The 25,256-nt window shown below is 43.5% G+C and overlaps 2 protein-coding genes across 2 annotated transcripts; both read right to left on the bottom strand.

Annotated features, from left to right (window-relative positions):
* Positions 1-580: 580 nt before the first annotated feature.
* crebl2 (cAMP responsive element binding protein-like 2) lies at positions 581-5,849 on the bottom strand. The gene is made up of 3 exons (XM_084331202.1): positions 5,610-5,849; positions 4,261-4,458; positions 581-778 (listed from the first exon to the last, which is right to left on the bottom strand). The coding sequence occupies exons 1-3, from the start codon at positions 5,622-5,624 to the stop codon at positions 626-628; spliced, it is 366 nt and encodes a 121-aa protein (XP_084187328.1). The 5' UTR covers positions 5,625-5,849; the 3' UTR covers positions 581-625.
* A 2,338-nt stretch (positions 5,850-8,187) lies between these two features.
* LOC311242002 (cell surface glycoprotein MUC18-like) lies at positions 8,188-24,653 on the bottom strand (the record flags this gene model as incomplete). Its single annotated transcript, XM_084330956.1, has 2 exons — positions 8,188-8,343; positions 22,758-24,653. The coding sequence occupies 2 exons, from the start codon at positions 24,651-24,653 to the stop codon at positions 8,188-8,190; spliced, it is 2,052 nt and encodes a 683-aa protein (XP_084187082.1).
* Between the last annotated feature and the right edge of the window lie 603 nt (positions 24,654-25,256).

Raw genomic sequence — 25,256 nt, 5'->3', positions numbered from 1 at the left:
TTCCAAGCTTGATTCTCAACATCAAAATATCTGTGTGGTATTTTAAGATTCACGTTACTTTCTCTGGATATATATCGTTGGAAACCAGCCACAGAAAAGTCAGCCCCTGCGCGAGCGTCCATTTTATCTCTAGGTTATTTCCGAGCCAAAGAACGCACTGAGGTCATAATTAAGACCAACTGGGACTTTATGACTTCTGACCCCGAATGGAATTCAGCATCTAATCCGGTAAGTAGGAGTGGGATTTCTCACACGAATACAGCCCCTTTCACGAAACGTCAAATAAAGCGGGTAAAAACGTAAATGTCGAGATAAAGAATACACGTGTAATCTATGTTTGCACCTGAATAACTGTACTAGGTGTAGTAAATTAGGCTGTTAGTATAAAACGACAAGGACCCTACGGCAAAAAATAAGGCGCTGTTTACTATCACTACATGTCTGTTCCAGTAAGACACTTAAAAGGACTAAGTGGTACGGACTGAAATGGATGGACCCAAGAGGAAACAGCTTCGATCTAAAGGCCCTTCATATCAACAGAGTCCTGGACTCCCCCCCCCCCCCCCCCCCGACCGACAGAGGAGATCTCTCATTCCAACGGGCCTGAATCTGTCCTCCAAGCGCATTAGCTCTGGCCGTTGCTACTTGCGTTGCTCTTCCCGTTCTTTGTCACCTTGGTGCTGCTGCCTTGAGGCAACTTCTGCTCGTCGCCCGTGAGCAGCGCCTTGATTTCTGACGGGATCTTCCCCTGGTCCATAGCCGAGCACCACTGCTTGTACTGGTGGGGAGGAGGGGAGAGAAAACCTCATAAGTGGCAACGCACATCACTGCTACGAAGCTAGAAAGTAATGAGCCCATATTATACTACAACTAATAATAATATTATATTCAATTTGTAGGGGCACTTTATATTTGTGGAACAAAGAACATAAAAAAAAAACTAGTACGAATAAAAACAAAAGGCTCCGTTAAAAATATGTGTTTTGAGGCCATTTTTAAAAGCATCCACGGTCTGTGGTGCTCTCAGATGATCAGGGAGAGCATTCCACAGACTGGGAGCGGATGAGCGGATGAGCAGAAAGCCGACCTCCCATGGTGCGAGATCAACAACTCTGATTAGCACTACACTCAGTAGTACTAATTTATATATTTTATACCCAGTTTAATCACCTGTACATTGTATATTGCACTTTACTGTCTGTTACATTTACACTCTGGTTTGATGCCAAACTTATTTGAGTTGTACTGTACTTGTGCTGTATGATGACATTGACAATACATTTTAATCTAATCTAATCTAAACATATGCTAGGAAGCGCGACACTTTTGACAACTGTCACTCAACCGAAATGACTCATTTTCGACAGAAAAGTGCAGCTTGACGTTTGTTATGTTTGTCATATATTGTCGCACAGTACGATTAGATGAAATGCCAACCTTGCTATGGATATACATAGTTGTGGTTTTACTTTGGTTTTAGCTGAAGCTAATGTACTGTATATAGAGTATGTGGTGGACAGAGGAAAGACTGACAGACCAAATAGACACAGTCGGTAGCTTGGCATCTTGTTACCGTAAACATAACAGAAACCTTTGCAAAGCATAAATGATTAGATTAGATTCAAATGTATTGTCATTATACAACACAATTACAATACAACGAAAATAACCAGAGTGCAAATGTAGCAGTAAAGTGCAACAGCAATATACAATGTACAGGTGATTAAACTGGGTACAAAATATACAAATGAGTACTACTGAGTGTAGTGCTAATCAAATGTATGTACAGAGTTGTAGTATAATATGTACAGTGATACAGGTATAGAAACACTATGGTACTAGTAGTCATACTGGCCAGCAGCGTAACTAGTAAGAGTAGGATATGTACAGATATAGATATAGATATAGTAAAGGACTACCGGTATGTGCAGGTAAGTACAGACAGGTGTGGATAGATATATATGCGGTGAGAATAAATATATATATATAATATATGGTATATATAGTATTTGTACATGCTATCATACAGAGTATATGGGTAGACTAGACTATAGTATGAGGTGGGTGATAAAGATCGAGCAACACTTTCTTTTCTGTCGAGCATCCTAGCATAAATCAGCCTTTAGTCAGTTAATGAGTCGGTTGATTGGTTGTTTTTTTACACCTTTTTAAATAAGTTGTTTACAGAAAAATTATAAGCACCTCTCTGTTAAGTACAAGATTTAAAGAAGTCCTTCTGTGTGCCTGCCTGTAGGATTTGTCCATGAAATCAACTAAGCTAATAACTTAGTCAAAAAAGTAGTATGACTATTGTTACAGACCAGCCATTAGTATCTGGGCTATTTGGGGTCAGTGTGGGCGTGGCCTAACTATATTTCCTCCCAGACCTGAAGTGTTTCCGGGGGATTTGCCTATAATAAAGTGGAGAAGAAGAAAACACTCACTCCCACCCACTGATATAGTTAATGTTAGAGCCAGACAAGTGATGCACCGATGTGAAAATTGTGGCAAATACCGATAACCGATATTAATATTGCTGTTCTGGCCGATACTGATATTTACCGATGTGGATATCTCTGTATAGAAAACACTTTATGATAATCAAATAAAGAGCTATTTTCCAAAACGCATATTTTTTTTTTACTTTTGTAACTTATTTTCAGAAATGACAGATATTTTGAAACTATTTAAGGCCAAAACATGTAAAAATAAAATAAAAATGTAACAAAAAAACAAACAAAAAATTATATCGGCCCTATATCGGACCAATACCGATGTGTAAAAAAACGGCCATATCGGCCGATATTATATCGGCGGCCGATATATCGTGCATCACTAGAGCCAGTATTTTGATTTTTATAAGAAAAGCCACTTAATTGTGACGTCTGTAGTCAACGCACTATAAAGGACTACAAATCCCACAGCGCCTTGCGCTAATAAAGCCGCAATGAAGGCAACCTGTTCAGAGACGCGGTCAGGAAACAGGTTTTAACCGTTTCACATCGTTTCATACCTTTTCCTACCTTTTCATAACGTACCTTTTCGTATTACACGTACATACAAATCGTACAAATACCCTTTAAGTTATAAAGTTATATAAGCATTATCAAGAAAGAAAGAATACCTAAGTTGTTTGTTATTTTCTTTGAGTTTTGCCTATTTTCTTTTGAATATTGTAAAGGCCTATTTTCTTTGTTGCATGTGCAAATGTTTGGTACTTTATTTGTGAGCAAACACATCACAACATCATCGAAACCATCGGAGGCCAAGCAACACTTCGAACTGTGAGTAATTTAAGGAAAAAAACGAGTTAGAACTGTCTGTTTAAAGTGTCTAGTGGCTTGATGGAAAGACTGATTGATTGACAATGGAAGGAAGCCACGACATTTAATGACGTCAAGTTAATTTATTATTAATTTGTTCTCGAGTCCAGTTCATGTCTGTCATGTTAACGTTACAAGTAAAACCTGAACGCTGGAGGAAATGTGTCACGTCTACGGCGAGAGCCGGTCACTGAAGACACAGGGGCTTTACAGTAACGACGAGGATATCGACCTGAAGGTAGGCCTGTTCCATGACGTTTAACAGCCTTATGTCAAAGAAAGTCTATTTGTTTGTCTTACAAATTTGCACTACCTCTCTACCTCATTTTAGCATTTTGTATATTGTATAGTGTTTGGTCTTTATTCTTTTAGTTTGAAGCACAATCTCAGGAGGGTCATACGGAACCAAGCATTTCACTATAATGTACATAATATGCCTAATAGGTCAGCCTATTTTGGGTGATGAGCTACTTGGTTGAACAAAGTAGTGCTGGTCTGTGACATCCTTAACATAATTAAAAATGTAATTTGGGGAGGAGGAGCCCTGCTTTAACCCTTTCACTGCCACACTACAAAGGATTAACACTCTCACTACCACACTACAAAGGGTTAACGCTTTCACCACACTACAGAAGCTTAACCGTCTGTAGTGTGCTAGTGAAAGGATTAACCTTCTGTAGTGTGCTAGTGAAAGGATTAACCTTCTGTAGTGTGCTAGTGAAAGGATTAACCTTCTGTCGTGTGCTAGTGAAAGGATTAACCTTCTGTAGTGTGCTAGTGAAAGGATTAACCTTCTGTCGTGTGCTAGTGAAAGGATTAAGGGATATAAGACCCTCCAAACACTTTAAAGTAAATACTAGATCTTCACACTCTGCTACAAGTGTGTTTGCATCTGTCCACGGCCGTGAATGTAGTCGACGGTTCCCCTAATCCCTACCATCTCTAGCTCCTCGCGCAGAGCGCAGATGGCCCTCTCCTTGCTGGACACCAGCTCCTCCAGGTACTGGTAGCGTAGCTTCTTCCTGGCACGGCACTCCCGCGCACTCTGCCGGCTCCGCTCTAACTTGGCCTTCAGGTCAATCTTGGCAGGTTTGCGGCCTCGCTTGCCAGGCTTCTTCACTTTACCGCCGACTATCTGTGGAGAAGACAATGTTTACACACAAACGGTAAATGGTGCATTTATATAACAGCTTTTATCCAAAGCGCCAGGAATTTTGTTCCTCACATTCACCCATTCACTCACATACCGACGGCGGAGGCGACCATGCAAGGTGCCAACCTGCTCATCGAGAGCAGTTAGGGGTTAAGTGTCTTGCTCAAGGACACTTCGACACGCTTCCCGGGAGGAGCGGGAATCGAACCGGGAACCTCCGGATTACCAGACAACTGCTCTACCTCCCAAGCCACTGACGCCCCTACACATTAGGTAGGGATGCACCGATTTATTAACATTTCTGTTATGGCCGATAACCGCTATCACCGATGTCGGTATGATCTGTATAAATATACAGGGGCGACAGTGGCTCAGGAGGAAGAGCAGTCGTCTGGTAATCTGGTAAACACATTTCTATGATAATCAAATATGTACATAGTCATACTATTTTTGTATATACTGAAACAATGTTAGCCCACAACCATGTGAGCGTAATTGTCGCATGCAAGTAATGTGGCCAAAAAAAGAAAAGAAAAAACACACACACACAATGGCAGCTAGACAAACACATGCTGTATAAATGGATTCATTTTCCTCAAAATTATTTCATAAAGGCTAACCATCATAGATCATCCAGTTGTTCTGCTAGTGCTCAAATATAACGGCATATATGGGAAACGAAAAAAGAAAAGAAATAGGCTACATATTTAATTTATACTATTCCCATCATGTAGGCTACTAATACAGCAGCAATGTGAATTGGACTGAGGGTGAAATGTGCCTGTTACTTCCACAGTGCGATTTGAGGAGGTCTAACTAATAATATTATCTGGATCAGACTAGTTATTCCTGCAACACAGTTAAACATATATCGGTATACAACCTCAAACAAAGGTTCTATATCCAATGTATGTGTAGGTTGCATGGACATCACCTTATAGCCAAATAACCCAGGGCCTAACGTTATTATAGCATGTTACATTGCGTTATTGGCCTCATCCACAATGCTTTGGTTAGCCAACGTCGATTAAGTTGTTATCGATACTGTTTTGTAGTTAAAAGTGAAACAGTTTCCGAGTGTAAACCAAAGCAGACAGGTCCACGTTTATAGAGCAGTGGTTAGGGTTCCTTACCTTGTTGTCATCCATTTTAGTCAACAACAACACGCTAGCCAGCTAACGTTAACGCTAGCGTACGAAGCTAACGTTAGCTACTACTACAACAGAGAGAGAGAAACAAACAAAGATTATTATGAATGGGACGTTTTGTTAAAAAACAAACGTAAGGTAAACCCGGGCATTGGCTATCGGGCATCACATTGTCCCCGATTTCCCTCAAATCGACTTTCATGGACAGCTATAGGCTATAGCGACGTCTTGGTTCAATGTTTACATGTCGTGGCCCAGTGGGTGTTTCCTGTTATGGTCCTCCTCCTGGGGCTGGGGTCGTTCCGGACCGCGTGTCTGCATGACGGCCCGAACTCACTGCTCACGAACGAATTTCACGTGCGGCTCCCTCGTGAGATCGCGCGCCTGGTCAGGCACACTGGACCTACGACTTGAGCGTGCGGAAGCGCACCGAGGAAGGCATATTTACATTGGGACAGCTGTAAATGCCTAGTCTATATGCGAAGTCAGTCATTTTAGAATGATGATCAGTGTGACTGTACTCCTGAAAGAGCAGCGTGTAGCCCCAGCAGCAGCAAGAGCTTATTATTATTATTATTATTATTATTATTATTATTATTATTATTATTATTATTATTATTATTATTATTATTATTATTATTATTATTATTATTATTATGCAACATTGTAATAGTTATAGGTATAAACAAACATACAGACAAACATTCAAGGCGTTTATTTGCAGATACAGACACAGCTGGTTGAACAACATCTATATCTGTGGTAATAATGCAGATATTCAATTGTATTTCTGTGACAATGCGCGTGGCGCGCCGCCTCAAATAGGATCGAGGCGAAAAAATAGCTTGCCGCTCGCGAGCCACTCGGGAGGCGCGCTCCCGCTCGCGGCCAGTGTGCCTACTATCGTCCGTTAACATGGGAGCGGAAGTGAAGAGGCAGCCGCCCGTCCGTCCGTCCGTGTTCGTTCGTGAGCAGTGAGTTCGGGCCGTGAGGAGGCGATGCCTAGCCCCTTTCGTGACTGTGATGCACCGAGTGAATCCACAGTCACTTGCTCCTCAATAGGAAACCAACGTATGTTGACCATGAAGGACTGGTTCTGGCCGAACCGTTCGTTATACAAGTATCACAGAGAAATTTCAAATGTACTCACAGTTGCACGAGGGTTTCGGACAGAGATACGGGATGGTTTGAAAGCTCGGCGTTGCTAATAAACATTTTAAATATTTTTTATAAACTGGTCAACACTGCTCAAAACGGCATTATTTCCGGCGTTGGCTGCCTGGTGTGATCACAGCGCATGCGCATCATGCACCCAAACGCCGGAAATAATGCAGTGTTGACCAGTTTATAAAATATATTTAAAATGTTTATTAGCAACGCCGAGCTTTCAAACCATCCCGTATTTCTGTCCGAAAGCCTCGTGCAACTGTGAGTACCATTGACATTTCTCTGTGATACTTGTATAACGAACGGTTCGGCCAGAACCAGTCCTGACATGGTAAACATACGTTGGTTTCCTATTGAGGAGCAAGTGACTGTGGATTCACTCGGTGCATCACAGTCACGAAAGGGGCTGCTAGGCGATAATGGCCTGCATTGCAGCAAAGAGCTGGTGTCTTGCGTGACAGGCAGCTAAAGTGTCACCATTGAATTATTACAGGAGGACTGTCACGCGGATTTGCCTTGTATGATATTTATTGGAGTTAGTGTTTTAACATTTATCCTGACACTAGTATGGAATCTGGCGGACGGCGGCTCATTTTGCATTTTATCAGAAAAACAGAGCAGGAACGACTCCACGAGCTGCAGCATGTCTATGAACTCTGGGACTTTGAGTTTTTACACTTCTTTCGCTTGACTGTACTGTATCAAAGACACTACTCTGTATAGTATGTGGTTCCATAATTATTACACTCATTGAAGAAGACTATAATACCAAAATGCGTATATGTATGCCGTTATCCAAAAGTAAACTAATTGGAAAAACGAAATATGGGAATGGAGACATATTCTCTAGTTGATCAAGAGAACATAATTGATACATAATTCTGAACTTGATACAGTTGACAACAGATAGATATGAGTTTTAAAAATGTATTTGCTGTATTGTGTGTATTGTGTAACAGGTGTGCCTACACTAGACTAATGTTTATAAAAAAAAACAGGCATAAAATAGACCTATCGTTTGATGTATGATGGGGTAAGAAGATAACATAAACCTATTTTCCATCTACAAATCAAACCCTTTCAGAATGAATTTTAATGCAACCACAATTTACATGGTCAGAAATAATCCAGATTAGGCCTTGAAAGAGGTAGTAGTAGGTATACCTAGTATTTGGTCATGACTCATGACATGGTCAAAATAAGAATGTCCTCAAGTGGCTTTATTATCATTATAATATAACATATATAATATTAATACTACTACAAATAACAAAAGTAATATTATTAAATAAATTAATAATTTGTCCAATTCCAGATTACACATACACAAATATTTGTGTTAATACTAGCCACAACAGTGTCTCAGCACCACAAGAAGGCTGAAAGCTCTAGCGTTTTAGAAGCCCCCCCCCCAGGTCACTGCCACCCACAGCTGCTCCTGCTCAGGTGTTGCCTGTACTGATCTCCTCTTGGCTCCGTGGCTTGGCCTCTCATCTTGGTCCCTCTGAGGGCTGCTTTCCATCTCCAAGGCCATCCCTGTCCATCTTCCTGCCTGATGTCAGCCAGCAACACATCGGCTCAAACAAGGGACTAAACACGTTTCGCAATTATGCCACATCAATGTGGAACGCCCTACCCACAGCCGTAAAAAAAATGTGAATGCCTACCTACCTTCAAAACCACTCTCAAAGAGCACCTACGGGGGGCTGCAATTCGAAACTGGCCCCCGTAAATGTCCCTATGCTTGCACCTTGCACCCCTCCCCCCACCCACCCCCTCCCAATGTACAGTCTCCTCCCCCTCTGTGAGAGTCATGTTCTTTGACTTCTCCAGTGCTTTTGATACCATAAGGCCTGGGCTGTTGGGTGAGAAGTTGGAGGTGATGCAGGTAGAGGCCCCCCTGGTGTCCTGGGTTGTTGACTATCTGACGGGCAGACCACAGTATGTGCGCCTACGGAGCTGTGTGTCAGACAGACTGGTCAGCAACACCGGGGCCCCGCAGGGGACAGTCCTCTCTCCCTTCCTCTTCACCGTCTACACTAGGGGTGCCCAACCTTTTTTGAACCAAGATCTACTTTTTAATTTACCACCTAGCCGAGAGCTACCAGCCAAAATTGTATATTGTAAGCCGTCATTTGAGGCTTTATAAAAGCAGCATATTGAACACAAATCGGTCAGTGCCGAGTCCGACCTCATCTTAAATAACAAACAGCATTGCTTGTTGTAGTTAACAAGGAGAGGCAGAGTTGATTTAGCAAAAAAAAGAATGTTTTTTTTTTTTATAATCAAATTTTATTAATCGAGATCTACTTGAAATCAGCCCGCGATCGACTGGTTGGGCACCACAACGACTTCCACTATCGGTCAGAGTCCTGCCACCTTCAGAAGTTTTCTGATGACTCTGCGATAGCAGGATGTATAAAGGACGGTGACGAGAGGGAATACCGGGAACTGGTAGTGGACTTCGTCACATGGTGCGATAAAAACCACTTGCAGCTAAATGTGGCGAAGACCAGGGAACTGGTGGTGGAGCTGGGGAGGAGGAGGAGGAGGAGTGCACCTGTGATCCCCATTTCCATCAGGGGAGTGGATCTGGACATGGTTGAGGAGTACAAATACCTCGGTGTGCACATCGACAACAAACTGAACGGGTCAAAACACGCAGAGGCACTGTACAAGAAGGGCCAGATCCGACTCTACTTCCTCAGAAGGCTGAGAGCCTTCAATGTCTGTAAAGGATGTTGAGGATGTTCTATGAGTCGGACTGCTGGGGCATCGGACTGAGAGCAGGGGACACAAACAGGCTGGATAAGCTGGTCAGGAAGGCCAGTAGCGTGGTTGGGGTGGAGCTGGACTCCCTAGCGAGGGTGGCGGAGAGGAGCCTTGCTAAGCTCTAGGCCCAGGCCATCAGGGAAAACCCCTTCCACCCACTATACAGACTTGGCTGACAGGAGGAGCATGTTCAGTGCTAGGCTCACACTACCTAAATGCAGCACTGAACGGCACAGGAAGTCCTTCATTCCAACAGCCATGCATCACTGTGCCTCACTGCATCACTGAGCACAGAGTGACAATTACCATCCTTCATTTATCAACGTTGCGTACGCACAGATATGTGCTTATGTAACGGAGGTACCGCAGTATATCCACAGTCACGGGTAGAAGTAGTGACGTGGCTGTGGATGGTAAGCGGTACTGCAAGTAAACTCACTCCCCAGAGGCATCCAGACCCGGAAGCAAGCAGTGAATTCACTTCTTGCTTAGTGGTCTGTGATGCCGCCCGCGACGCCGGCGTCCGGGGTTCAACTCCCACTCAGGGCGATCCCTTAACAGGGGTCGAATCGACTTTAAACACAACGCAGACAAGATCACACCGGCTACATGTGGTGCCGTTAGACCCGGATGCCCTGGGTGGTGTGAGTTTAGTGGGGTGAGTGTAACGGAGGTACCGCAGTATATCCACAGTCACGGGTACAAGTAGTGACGTGGCTGTGGATGGTAAGCGGTACTGCAAGTAAACTCACTCCCCAGAGGCATCCAGACCCGGAAGCAAGCAGTGAATTCACTTCTTGCTTAGTGGTCTGTGATGCCGCCCGCGACGCCGGCGTCCAGGGTTCAACTCCCACTCAGGGCGATCCCTTAACAGGGATCGAATCGACTTTAAACACAACGCAGACAAGATCACACCGGCTACACTTAACCCGTGCGTACGACCATTTAAAGTGTGGGATTTATCAATTTGAACGTGAACTTGACTTTGTGCTTATATCTACGCACAGCTCGGAGCATGCGTACCTGGCGCCCGGTGGTAGAATATGATACTGCAGACGGACGGCATATGCGCTCATCAGTTTCATGCATGTTTCAATGCGGAAATAATTATTGGGCTTCCGTATTATTAAGCTTCCGTGCATTACTCCCGACACTGGCGCATGTTCTGTATGAACCGTAATTCATTATAGTTCATTGGGAAATAGCGATAGTAGTGTAATTATTGTCAAACCCTAAATAGCATGTGGAATAGGTATTTCCGAATGAATTCAGCCTGGTTCATAGCGTTATTATAGGAATACTTCTCCGGTGTGCGCTCCGATGTTCTCAGAGATATAGGGCATGTCTATTTGCAGGGCCCTGTTTCTTGTACCTGGTTCAACTAAGTCGATCAAGATGTCATTATCCAGCTTCAGTTAACCCGATGTTTGAAGCCGGGATTTTCCTGTTCCTCGAAGGTGGATTCAGTCTCGTTAACTCAAGCCAGACTTGCGACCCAGGCTAAATGCGCGCGGCCGCTTCAGTTGAAAAGCCAGCACGTATCGATAGCAGAGAATCTGATTCTCTAGCGGCATTGATTGATTAATTGATTTAGAACTTTATTAACATATTGCAGTACGGCTCAATCGCCTCGCCGACAAGTTAAATGCGTTATCTATAGGCTAATTTCAAGTCCCTCATTACCTCAATCAATCAGATTATATTTCTTTAAACTTGCCTGCTGGATTGAATAATCAAATGAGATCTTGCTAGCGAAAATAATTAGTAAAACTGTCATACAGAATAACGATACGGCTCCCTTACCCATTGATTGATGTATGGTCGATCTTTTACTTATCTTCTCTGTGGTCTAACGGGTTGTTCTTCTGACTTTCACGCGGCGGCCAGCCGTGTATAGGTGTAACAGACTGACAGCCAATGAAATGGGGTGCATTTGTCACGCTGTCCAAGGAGCTGAACTGCTCTCGTGCAGCCGTGTTTGAATCCCGGTCGGGGCAAAAGCCTGTCATACATTATCAAAGATAAACAGCTATGTTGAATCAATAAACATGAATATCACTAAATAAACATGAATATTGCACAGATTTAGATTATAATAGTAAAGCTATTATAATAGTTCAATGGTTGTGATGGCAAAGTTCGTGTCAGGTTCCTTACTGTATATTTGCATATCGTATGTCACAAATGTAACAGTACTATATACCTGTATGTCATGTATGTCCTTGTCATAAATGTCATGTATGTCATAAATGTCACTATGAATTGAAAATGGGGGACCCTGATGTAAACAAGACAAATGTCTTTCTCTGCTCTGCATCCCCTTAAACATTTTGTGTATTGAGCCGTACTGTATTGTACCCATTCTGCAATCTGTTAAATAAAGTTTTCATTCATTAATTCTGTCCCCGTCTCTCCTTGTTGCACATATTTAGATTATCATTAGATTGTAGCGGCAGAGGTTTTTGTCAACTTAAATCATGTTTCTTAATTTATGCACAGGACTGTGTGTGGATGACCACGGGCCTGTGGTCCCCAACACCTCTGGGGTCAAACACCATCTCCTCAGTCTTCTTAACATTTAAAACCAGACAGTTATTGTCGCACCAGTTTACAAACCACTGGATTTCCAAATAATAGTCAGCTAGGTCACTGTCATTCTTAATTAGAGCTAAAATGGCAGCGTCATCAGGAAATGTTCATATCATATCTGGTGAATTACCTAGCTCATGGAAGTCGGCCATGGTTCTCCCCTTGTTAAAGGGCGGAGACCCCTCTGACCTAAATAATTATCGCCATATTTCCAGATTGTCTGTAATGGCCAAAGTCTTTGAATCGCTTGTAAACAAACTGAAAGAGTTTCTAGCTGACCATAATATTCTTAACAAGTCTCAGTCAGGCTTCAGATCCATAGTACTTCAGCGACTATGCTAGTCTCAAATGACATAATTGAAGCACTAGACAAGAAAAAACACTGTGCAGCATTGTTTGTTGATCTGTCTAAAGCGTTTGACTCTGTGGATCACGCATTACTGCAGAGGCTTGGCTGCATATAGGTCTTGGTAAAACGGCTTTGAGCTGGTTTAAAAACTATCTATCTGAAAGAACTGTGTCTCAGTAATAATAATAATAATAATAACTTTATTTGTATAGCACCTTTCATACAGGGGATTGCAGTTCAAAGTGCTTTACATCAGTAAGAAATAAAACATAAAATCAGTGTAAAACAAGCAGCAAGAGCAAAGCATAAAGTGGGATAAAATAATGCAGATATATTAATCAATTCATATCAGAACCTCACGTTCCAATATGCTTCTGTAATCTGTTACAAAACATGATAAGGTTATAGTATGTGTAGCGTGATGAATTCTGCGTTGTGTCTGGTGTGAGGTGGACGTAGACACTCAGACAATGGTACCCATTTGGTGGTTGTTTATTTGGCAATCCTGTTAATCAAAACAGCACGTACACAACACATGGCGGCGTTAGCGACCGTCATCAAAGTGCACTCCACCTCTTGCTCTCGTCCTCAACAAACACAAAGAGAGCGCGCGCGCGCACATTTAAAACAGCGCGCCGTCTACAGTCACGACCATTAGATACATTTAGCTCAGTGCAAGTTAGCTTCAGCAAAAACATACAAAACAATATGAAATAAAAGACAGTGTGTAAGCATTAATTAAACCAAAATACAAAACCAACGGTTCATACCTGTTAATCAAAACAGCACGTACACAACACATGGCGGCGTTAGCGACCGTCATCAAAGTGCACTCCACCTGATATTACCAAACAGAATACTGAGTTAGTACACGAACGTACTATGGCTGTTTTACACAGGGCGAATTAATGTCATTACACAACAGGGTATTTCTGTACCAAAACCAAACATAAATCAATTTTACACGTTATACAAAGCAGTTAAATCCAATATTAGATAAACGGAAGCGCATACCTCTTGCTCTCGTCCTCAACAAACACAAAGAGAGCGAGCACTTCCGTCAGCGTGTGTCTCGTCAACAAACCGGCGAAACCATTTTATACACTAGTTGAACGTATTTACAATACAACAGATATTCAATGGAAAGATATCCTATCTTCTCTAAACCCATTATAAAAGACCCAAAAGGGATTTCGTTTGGAGAATTGGTAACACAATGTGAGGAAATTAATATGAAGTAATAATCAAGACACCCCTCCATAACACTAAAGTGGGCTCGGTCCACTTTGTTCCACTTTGTTCCTTCAAAGTAAGAGTGTTTCCGTTTTGACCTACTTATTTAAGATAAAGTATAACAGTTTCTGTCCATGATTCTAGCATAACAACTTCACTCTGCTACATATGCACCCAGCAGATAGTGGGGCGTAAAGATAAAAGTAGAAATAAGTCAAATGAGCAGACATATAAAATCACAGTTTTTCACATTAGGATCTAACATCCTTTAGGGCCACCTTGTTTATGGTTTGATTCAGTTTTAGTAGAATGTAAAATACATGAATGATGAAATGAGCACATAAAGTGCAGACATACTATAAAATCCTCTGATATATAAAATAAAGGAGAATAAAGACATCCCTCCAGGCCTCCAACTCCCTCTGAAAAAACTCTGTCTCAACAAAGTCCTGGAATGGCATCCTGGGATTGGTGAGTCCTTCTGCTGCATAGGTCTGGAAGACCTTAGTGGAGCAGTAGAAGTACAGTATCTCACCGCTCCAGTCTGATAAAAAAAAAAGTGGATGGTGGAGCCATCTCTGAGGAACCGGGACTTTGGCTGACCACAGGCGAGGCAGGTGTGTGTCCTCTTGGGGAGCCGGCGCCGCTGTTGTTGTTGCTGCTGCTGCTGCTTCTCCAGCATCTCACTGAATGAATGAATGAAAACTTTATTTAACAGATTGCAGAATGGGTACAATACAGTACGGCTCAATACACACAATTGTTAAGGGGATGCAGAGCAGAGAAAGACGTTTGTCTTGTTTACATCAGGGTCCCCTATTTTCAATTCATAGTGACATTTATGACACACACAACATACATGACATCATGACATTTATGACATAGGGACATACATGACATACAGGTATATAGTACTGTTACATTTGTGACATATACGATATGCAAATATACAGTACTGTTACCCATAGATCCTAACTATTATAATAGTTCAATGGTTGTGATGGCAAAGTTTGCGTCAGGTTCCTTACTGTATATTTGCATATCGTATGTCACGTAACAGTACTATTGTTTCTGCCTTAAAGGCCAACCTTCATGTTGTATTTTTGTTCAATAAACAATGTGGACTAAACCTTCAACAATACACAGAAGGTTAACCCTTTCACTGCCACACGACAGCCGGTTAACCCTGTAAACCTTCTAGTCCCAAAACATTCTGTGACTAATTCAGTGCAGATTGTAATGTGTCGTCATCATGCAGCACAAGTACAGTACAACTAAAAGAGGTTTGGCATCCAACCAGAGTGCAAATGTAACAGTAACGTGAAATAGTAATATACACTGTACAGGTGGTTAAACTGGGTATAACATATATAAATTAGTACTATGAGTACTACATGTATGTACAGAGTTGTAGTATTAATATGTACAGTGATACAGGTATAAAGACACTATAGTAGTAAGTCATTCTGACCAGCAGTGTAACTAGTAAGAGTAGGTAAGAGATATGTACAGATATATATATAATTATATACCAATGATGTAAACTACCCATAATTGATCAGTAGGGTTTAACCTGGAGGTTGGGCTTTAACCATCTGGCCCAGGGACTACAACTGAAAACTAGCAACCCTGCTAATGTTGGCATATTTACAGTTTTTAATTTGTATTCATTTATAAATGTATAACTGTTGATTGATATGCACTGTCCCTGATCAAATAAACGGAGTAAAAAATAAAAGCATAGCAGATAGATAGAGATAGAGATATTGTGTTTCACAGAAACAAAATTAGACTCATCTGTACAGGATCCAGAGATTGAAATTGAAAACTACTCAATAGTCAGGAGGGATAGGAACCAGTATGGAGGTGGCGTCTGTGTGTATATACACAAGGATACCAAATACATCAACCGTACTGACCTTAACCATGATGAAATTGAAACTGTTTGGATTGAAATCTTATTAGACAGGGCGAAACCAGTACTAGTAGGCACAATCTATAGACCACCAGAACAGAGTGGCTTTTATGACACACTTGATGGGTGTTTAGCTGGGGTGGAGGGGGTAGAAAAAATTCTTATTGGGGACTGGAACACGGATATGCTGCGTAAATCAGCACCCGTCTTCAAGGCCTTCAGTAGATTTTCTGACCTGCACGGTTTCAGCCAGCTAATCACCCAACCCACAAGGGTATGCGATTCGACACAAACCACCATTGACCTCATTTTGACCTCTGACAAGTCCATGATCTCCAGTAAAGGGGTGATAGCATGCGGGTTAAGTGATCATTATATGATTTTCTGTACCCGCAAAAAGCTAAAACAGAAGTCCGGCTGTCACAAAACAGTCACATCTAGAGACCTCAAAACTTACTCTAGAGAGGCCTTTAACCTAGAACTGGGGAGCTTGGACTGGTCAGATGAGCTCAGTGGTACACAGGTTGAAGAAACATGGCTTGGATTCAAAACCAAATTCACAACAATACTCAACAACATGGCACCGATAAGAACCACCAGGGTTAAAAATCGCGCTGAGGCATGGATGCACACTGAAATACTGGCCGCTATGAAAACCAGAGACAAAAAATGCTCTGAACTTCATAAAAGTCAGACAAAGATTTCCAAAAGCTCAAACAGTGAACTCCAAGCCCACGTGGTTGAACTAAAAATCCAAAGAAACAGACTAAGAAATGACGTAAACACCATGATCAGAACCGCAAAAAGAAATTTCATCAACGACAAAACTGAGGAAAACAAAAACAAACCCCGCAAACTTTGGAAATTACTCAATAATCAACTAGGCTGCAGTAAAAAACTTAAAACCAGATTCTCAAACATAAACATAAAGACGGACAACACGCTCATCACAGACAAGCTGGATGTAGCCAATTACTTAAACATCTTCTTCACAAACATAGCCACAACACTGGTAAACAAACTACCCTCCCACTCAGGGCAGTATGGGGTAGAACACATAGTAGCATACTACAAAAACCTAGGGGTCCACAAAGACGACTTCAAACTTGAAATGGTAACAACCGATGAGGTACTCAAAAAATTGAGCGCCCTCCAACCTAACAAGGCCACTGGCCATGACAACATCCCCTCCAAATTCCTCAGAGACGCAGCAGCCGCCATCACCCCAGTCATCACACACATAATAAACCTCTCTATAAGACAGGGGCACGTCCCCAAGGACTTCAAAATTGCGAGAGTGACCCCTCTACACAAAAAGGGCAGCAAATTAGACCCAGGCAACTACCGCCCTGTTTCTATTCTTACCTCCATCTCGAAAGTCATGGAGAAAATAGTCTACGAACAGGTCGAAAAGTACCTGGCGGAAAAAAACCTAATCTACGAATTCCAATCTGGCTTCAGAACGTCCCACTCCACTGACACATGCCTCCTCTATTTGAACGACCACATCAAACAAGAGGTGGACGCGGGCAAATACTGCGGCATGGTCATGCTGGACCTACAAAAGGCCTTCGACACTGTCAATCACTCCATTCTAATGGACAAGCTAAAAGCAATTGGTTTTGATAGCCTATCAGTGAGCTGGATGCAATCCTACCTAGAGGGGAGAGAACAGATGGTAGAGGTAAACGGTACTCTATCCCCCCCCCTCACAGTGAGCTGTGGTGTTCCACAAGGAAGCATACTAGGACCGCTACTCTTCCTAATTTATGCAAATGACATGTCGTCAGCCTGTGACTGCAATTTGTTCCTGTTTGCGGACGACTCAGCCCTGCTGGTCTCTGACAAGAACAAATTGCAGGTTGAAAAAACCCTCAGCACGGAACTAGGCAAAATCTGCATATGGCTCGCTGATAACAAACTATCATTACACATGGGCAAAACAGAGTCCATTCTCTTCGGTTCAAATAACAAACTCAGCAAGACCGACGGATTCTCAGTTACAGTGGGTGACAATATTGTCACAAGGAAAGACGAAATTACCTACCTGGGTTCCATCCTAGAGGCAAATCTTTCCTGTGACAAAATGGCATCCAATGTAATAAAAAAAGTCAACCAACGAACTAGATTCTTGTACCGGATCTCCTCTCTGGTAAACAAGAATACCCTGAAGACTCTGGCAGGAGCACTCATTCAAGGGTACTGTGACTATGCGTGCACCTCATGGTACCAAAGCACCTCAAAGGCGCTTAAAACAAAATTACAAACATCACAAAACAAACTGGTCAGACTACTGCTTGACCTGAACCCCAGAACCCACCTCACCCCTGCCCACTTTGCCAACCTAGGATGGCTTAGAGTAGACGACAGAGTACAGCAACTTGCAATGGGCCTGGTCTACAAGATACACTATACGACCGGGGTGCCCATGTACATGTCAAAATACTTCCCAAAGGTCAGTGAATACCACAACCACTACACCAGAGGAAGCTCAACAAATCATGTGAAACCCAGATTCGGCTCAAACAAGGGACTAAACACGTTTCGCAATTATGCCACAACAATGTAAAGGAATGTGAATCCCTGCCCACATTCAAAACCGCTCTTAAAGAGCACCTACGGGAGGCTGCAATTCGAAACTGGCCACCGTAAATGCCCAAAACCCCCACCACCTCCTAATAGACAGTCTCCTCCCCACCGCATGTATATATTCCCTCCCCGCCGTATGTATATTTCCCTCCCACCCACCCACCCCCTCCTAATGTACAGTCCCCTCCCCATCATATGTATATACTCTGTCAGGATCTAGGGGTAACAGTACTGTATATTTGAATACCGCCTATGTCACAAATGTATCAGTACTAAATACCTATATGTCCCTATGCCATAAATGTCATGTATGTTGTGTATGTCATAAATGTCTATATGAATTGAAAATGGGGGACCCTGATGGAAACAAGACAAACGTCTTTCTCAGGTCTGCATCCCCTTAACAATTGTATGTATTGAGCCGTACTGTATTGTACCCATTCTGCAATCTGTTAAATAAAGTTTTCATTCATTCATTCATTCATTCATAGATAGATCAGAAACAAAACACGACTCAGTCAGCTTCACAGAGTACATCCAACTGTTGAAACTGCCAACACAAACGCTAAAAAACAGTTTAACCTATTGGTAAACAAACGTATTGTTGAAAATATACAATATGACTGCTGTTGTGACATTGTTGGATCTTATACTGTAGTTTACATTTGAGAAAAAACGAACTCAGTCACTCGGTAAATCAATTCAATTGGAGTCTCTTTAAACAGCGGCAACACAAACCAAATAACCTATTGGTAAACAAACGTATTGTTGAAAATATACAATATGACTGCTGTTGTGACAGTGTTTAGGAATCGGATCTTATTTAGTAGTTTAAACTCACCTACAAACTTTAACAGGTTGAATGAAAAACGCTACTTTCTCCAGCTCTGCCAAACGGATCTCTTCTTCTGTTCTTCTTCTCCTAAATGTGGATACAGCGGCGCAGCAGCCATCCACAAACTCGCAACAGCGCCACTAGTGGCCAAAATAATACATGGTTTTGTAAACAGGGAGTGGATGGAAGTTAAGGGAAGGATCGTTGTTAAGACACACGAGTGAATGGACGTTAAGGCCAACTACTCCAGGGTGCCGCGCGGATTGAGCACTACCGCTGAGCCACTGTGCCAGATGGGATAAATTCATTGTTTATACATTAATGAACGAGAGACCCGTGTTTAGAATATTCTTTGTTTTGAAGGAAGTTTTATCTCTTTATCCTCATTCATTAATGTGACGTCAACGGCTCATTCAATTTCTCAAATCCGTCAAACAGCGCATTTCATCAGACATCTTAATCCCAGTTACAATTAAAATAACCACATAATGTGTACATCGCACGAGCGAGCGCCACGGTATATATAACGTGCATTATTTAGGACAAAGTGAATTTAGTATCAGCATTTTGGGTCTATTTTACATTTCAAAAGCCCCCTCTGGAAGAATGGAGCACAAAAACGTAATTCAGAATGGTATAATGCAGATCGTAGACTGTGGGAATAATTTCAGGAAACGGGCTGTCACTTCTTTGCGGGGGCGTGGCGATGGTTCAGGCTAACTTGAACTTAAACTCTGCTTTCGACCAGGCTCAAACTTTTGGATCTGTTGTCATGGTGATTTGGAAAATCCAGGTACGGGGAACCGGAAAGTCCGGCTAACTCAGTTATCCAGTTAAAGTTATCCGGCTAACTCAGTTATCCAGGTACGGGGAACGGGGCCCAGAGAGAGAGAACATAATAATATTAAGTAGAGTTCGCTACCCGAGACACATTCTCCTTGATTTGTACCGCAATTTGAGACCCACATTGGAGCGTGGAGCAAAACGCAGTGTTGGATGTCTAATTTCCCCAACCCCACCAACTATATACAATATCCATATATCAATAACAGGAGGCCAGAGAGGATTTTACGCCAGGTTACCCAACATCATCGGAGCAATATATAGACTGTACCCATATAGCTTTCAATGCTCCATCAATAAACAAATCCAGTAATGTGAACGGGATTCCACTCGGTCAATGTACAGATAATCTGCGATGCGCATTTTGGCTGATAATGTGCCGGTGGCCGGAGTCTCATTCAGGCCTAATTGTATTTAATTCAATTGTAATGTTATTACTGGGGTATCTAAAACATCACTTAAATGCAGATCAGGGTTATCCACTGAAGCCATAATGACTCTGACCAGAACCACGGGCTCATGACTAGCGCACATAATAGGCATTGTAGAGCGCAGAGTTGGCCTGCTGAAATTGATTTCATTTCAGTCATTACAGTGCTTAATGTCGGGTCAGCTTGTCATTTATTTCTGTCAATGTGCTGGTTCTGTAGCAGGACTGGGTCAGTCAACATCCTTGGCTCCCGGCGCACCGAAGATAGTCTACACGCTCCCTCCTCCTCAGCGGAGTTGTCTGTGAACTTGGCAACTTCATTGGATTTATTTATTCTCAAAAAATATCTATAATCATATGATTAAATATTGTTTAAAATAAAAACGCTAAATACTATTATTCTGTATGTCATGTTTCCAAATAAGATTGTTCACAACGGGAAATGCTGTGTATACGTTCAATTTGTTGGTTGGACCTCGGTGATCAATCTCGCTCTCAGTGAAGTCTCTCAAGAGTTCGCTCGGGTTAGACCATTATTTCACATCCCATGGGGGTGTTTCATGACCATATATGGATAATCGGGGTGGTTCTGGTATGCAAATACTTAAAACCATGCACGAGCCCCAGCGTAGGATCAAAGTGATATTTATCAAGACAGGTGTGCGTAGGACCTGTGTACGCACGTGTGATAAATCCCTTTTTTTTGTGCATGCACATATTCTAAATTCTGTGCTTACGTATGAAAATAGAACACTTTCTAAGAAGTGTTGATAAATGAGGGGACTCTTACTTTTGAAACAGCACTGTGCAATATTACACCATACTGTGAGGGCCGGGGATCCACTCCACTGGTTGAATTACTTACTCGTGAGTAGTACGCTTGTTGATAAAGAAAAGCAATGTCCACCATGTAAAGTAAAGATATCCAAATGGTTTATTTGCAAAGTCTCTCTTTACAGAAGTGGTCCTAAATCTACTTTCCTAAATATTCCTGTCAATACTACTACAAGTGGCTCAGTCAGTGGTTTGGACCATACCCGTGCCATTGTTGATCGCCCATCTTTCCCCCATAGCCCGTGTGAGCCAGAGGGTTGGGACTGTGTCCCCTTGTAGGCAGTGGCGTCGCGTGGGTAAAATAACAGGGGAAGCCAAAAAAAAATTATTAAAAAAAAAATTATTAAATATTTTTATTATTATTATATATTTTTTTTAAGTCAAGCAGTCACCATGTACACTACAGTATGGCTCGGCGGCCAGTCAAACTTTCTTTTTATTTATTTAACAGATTGCAGAATGGGTACAATACAGTACGGCTCATAAGGGGATGCAGACCAGAGAAAGACGTTTGTCTTGTTTACATCAGGGTCATTAATACTGCTGGAGCATTGGTTAATTTTTGGTCCGATTTTTCCTTGCACGATTTTGCGCGCCGCGTGGGAGCAAATTCGAGACACATATTCGGTTGCAAAAAGGTGTCCCACGGTCTCCTCTATGGCCGTGAATATTTGCACGCGGATCGGAATCACGGCGCGCCCGTGGGACACTTTTCCGTTTCGGCGAGTTTATTCCACGCTTTCTGTTTTCCTTTTCTAAGCATTTTAGGGGCTACATGTGAATGAGTAAAAGTTGCGGGACACCCAGATGTTTCCACGATAGAAAGCTCGCGTGGATCCCATAATAGGCTCACTTAATACAGCGTTTTTAAAATCACGCCACATTTTCAGGGTCGCGAGCCGACCTTTTCCCCTCGTTTTCGATGATGGAAGTGATTTAGGAAAAGCTTCGGCACGCCGAGAGGTCCCCGTGGATTTAATCTCGCGAGGATCGGGGCAATATTCGGCCCGTGGGAACAGTTACGGGTTAATACAATGTTCAGAGTGCAGAGGGGAAAATATGCTGAGTGTTTTCCTCTCAGCCTCGTTTTAAACTTTTAGGGTGTGGCAGTCAGCTCGAATCTGATTGGCTAGGATCGGATTTGGACTCTATAATGCTGGAAGCCTGGAGAAAGAGACCTACCATCTGCCTCCTCTCCTGCTGCAGTGAGCATAGTGAGGCTGACAGTGTGTTAGATGGAGTGAGAAGGAGAAGAGGGAGACATTTAAAAAAAAAAAAAAAAAAATTATAACACAGATGCACAGATGAAAAAGAATGTAAACTATATTAAAAAAAAATTATATATATATATATATATTTTTTTTTCATATTTCATATTTGATATTAATTCATATTTTAATATTAGGGAGGCATGGCTTCCGTTGGCTTCCATAAGGATTCGCCACTGCTTGTAGAGGGGTTGGTAGATCTTCATGGAGCCGGAGTGGTGATTTGGTGGTTGCCAGCCCCGGTGCGGGTTCGTCAGGGTTTCTTGAGCCTTTCCACCGGTGGACGTGTGAGAGGTGGACCCACGTTACTCTCTCCTGGACTCGGATGGAAGTGGGGGTGGTTAGCAAGACCTGGTAGGGACCTTTCCAACGGACTTCGGCCAACGACTTCCTTCCGAAAGCTTTGATGAAGACGAGGTCTCCAGGTTTTACTGCATTTTCAGGGTCAGGGTTGGGGTCAAATAACCTCTGAGTTAAGATCAGCATCTCCTGTTTTCCTGACTGGCCACAGGGGATCTTGCCCTTCTTATGGAGGAAGTATAGCACACTGCCTAGGATGGCTATCAGCAGGATGCAGAGGATCATCACCACAATGATGACCCCGCTGCCCTCCGCTGGCGAGTGAGCGGTTGAAGTGACCTGCATGGCAATGGCTTTGATGTTGAAAGCCTTGACCTCTGACCCCATGTCGTTGGAAGCGTTGCAGAGGGCGCTGACATCCGAGGTAACATTGACTGACACCACGCTTTTAGCCGTGTGCTCGTTGGCCCTGCTCAGCACCTCTCGCCAGCCCTGACTACCAGCAACACTCCAGGAGATGGTGGGCAGCGGGTTGCCGTGGGCCTCACAGCTCAGGTTGACTAGCTTCCCTGCTGCCTCTTCCAGCTCCACCTCCCTCTCCTCGTCCTTCAGCTGCGGAGCACCCTGAACGATGATGTGTACAGAGCCGGTGGTGCGCAGGGTCGGCAGCAAGGGAACCGTGATCTCACACACATACTCCCCCGACGTGTCGTATGTGGCATCTTGCAGGAACAGCATGTGGCCTTGGCCCACCTGTTCCCCGTCCTTGGACCAGACTGTGGAGGACTCCAAGGAGGACAGGGCGTTGCAGGTGGGAGTCAGACTCTCTCCTTTGAACATGATCTCTGAGTCCTTAGGCACCACAGCAGCTGGGTCCAGGTAGTGCACGGTGAGCTGCATCTCTGCGGTGACCTCTGTGTCTAGAGAGCGACACTGGTAGAGCCCGCTGTTGCTGCGGCTCACTCCGGTCAGACCCAGAACGTCCTCGCCTTCATCAAATTGCAGATCGGGCTCTTGTTCTCTGGTGAAACTGAAAATGAGTGGTGGGGGCGGGTTGCCGTCTCCCTGGCAACGGAGGTCCACGGTGTCCCCCTCTTTGACCAGGCCCTGGGGGGACTCCTTCCAGAGCTTCAACACGGTTGTAGGGTAGTGAACGGTGATGTTGATCACGTTGGACCTGGCTGTCCTGGCTGTGGTCCTGGGGACGTAGTAGCTGACCTCGCAGGTGAAGTGGGCATCCACGTCCTCCCTGGTCACCTTGTACTGCAGCTCGCTCTCCACCGTGTAGAAGCCACTGGACTGGCTCACCAGGGTCACCACTTTCACAGATCCTTGTTTAGGCAGCAGGGGAAGGTCATCTCTGTACCAGGTGATGTTGGGTTTGGGGAACCCATTCCGCGCCTCACATGACGCAACCTTTGATGGCACCTCATTGGTCACAGAGATTCCAGTTAAGACGCCTTCGATCATGGGTCCCTCTGGGGGACCAAACACCTTCAGGTGAGTCTTGCCCTCTTCAAAGCCAAAGGCCAGGCCGTTGACCTGACAGAAGAACTCTCTCTCATCCGCCAGCTGGACGTCCTGGATGGTCAGTAGCGTTCCCTGGTCGGCTGGTGTCACCATGATGCGTCCGCTGTAGTCCGTCTCCACGTCCACCATCTGCAGGTTGTTGTCACTGTAGTAGATCCGTATCCGTGAGTGGCTAGAAGGAGGTCTCACGAACCACTGTATCCAGAAGAAGCTTGGTGTTGCCGGGGTGAACTCATACTGACAGAGGATCTCTACTGGTTCTCCCAGCAGTGTCTCCACACTTTCCTCCATGGTGACCTGCACCTTGGTCCACACATTCCAGCTCAGGAAACAAAGAAGGAGCGTCAATATAACCGACTTCTCTAGGAAAGCCATGTTGTTGTTGCTTCTCTCCCGCCTTCCCCTGTTAAAATATTTCCCCGTATTTTCCCGTCTTTTTTATTTATACAAAATGGCTGCAATTCCCCTCTGTGACGACAGGTGGCAGCAGTGTAGATTAGACCGTTAGCACAGGAAGTCAGACCGGAAGACGTCTTCTTCTTCTTCTTCTTCCTCTTTTGATTTTTATTGGCGGTTGGCACAACTTTCTTGATGCATTACCGCCACCTTCTCTAGCTTGATGTGGTCTTAACGTTGCAATACCGCCATCTTCTGGTACCCTTTACCTCCTACAACAGGGGTCTCAAACTCGCGGCCCGTGGGCCAATTGCGGCCCGCGGGATGATATTTTGCGGCCCCCTACTGGACATCAAAGTGTAGTGTTAATGCGGCCCGTGCACTACTGTTTGCCGAGTCGTTGCGCGAGAGTTGGAAGTTTTATTTATTTGATCACTTGTAGGCTACCATAGCGCAGGCTCATGACAGCAACGTTATGTTAGTGACTTGGTTGAAACGTGATTCTGGAGTGATATGATATCAAGTAAAGTGGAAGCAAATGCATCCTCGCTATCTCTCCTCTGCGAGCAGTGCTGCGCGCTG

The sequence above is a fragment of the Notolepis coatsorum genome (assembly GCF_963971535.1).
Source record: "Notolepis coatsorum genome assembly, chromosome: 15".
In the NCBI taxonomy this organism is placed as follows: domain Eukaryota; kingdom Metazoa; phylum Chordata; class Actinopteri; order Aulopiformes; family Paralepididae; genus Notolepis; species Notolepis coatsorum.
Note: the sequence above shows the minus strand (reverse complement) of the source record. Positions and strands in the feature narration are given on the sequence as shown.

Coding starts and splice junctions, on each gene's coding strand:
- crebl2 (XM_084331202.1), bottom strand. Junction 779..4,260: donor TGCGCGAGGAGCTAGAGATG/GTAGGGATTAGG, acceptor CCTCCCCACCAG/TACAAGCAGTGGTGCTCGGC.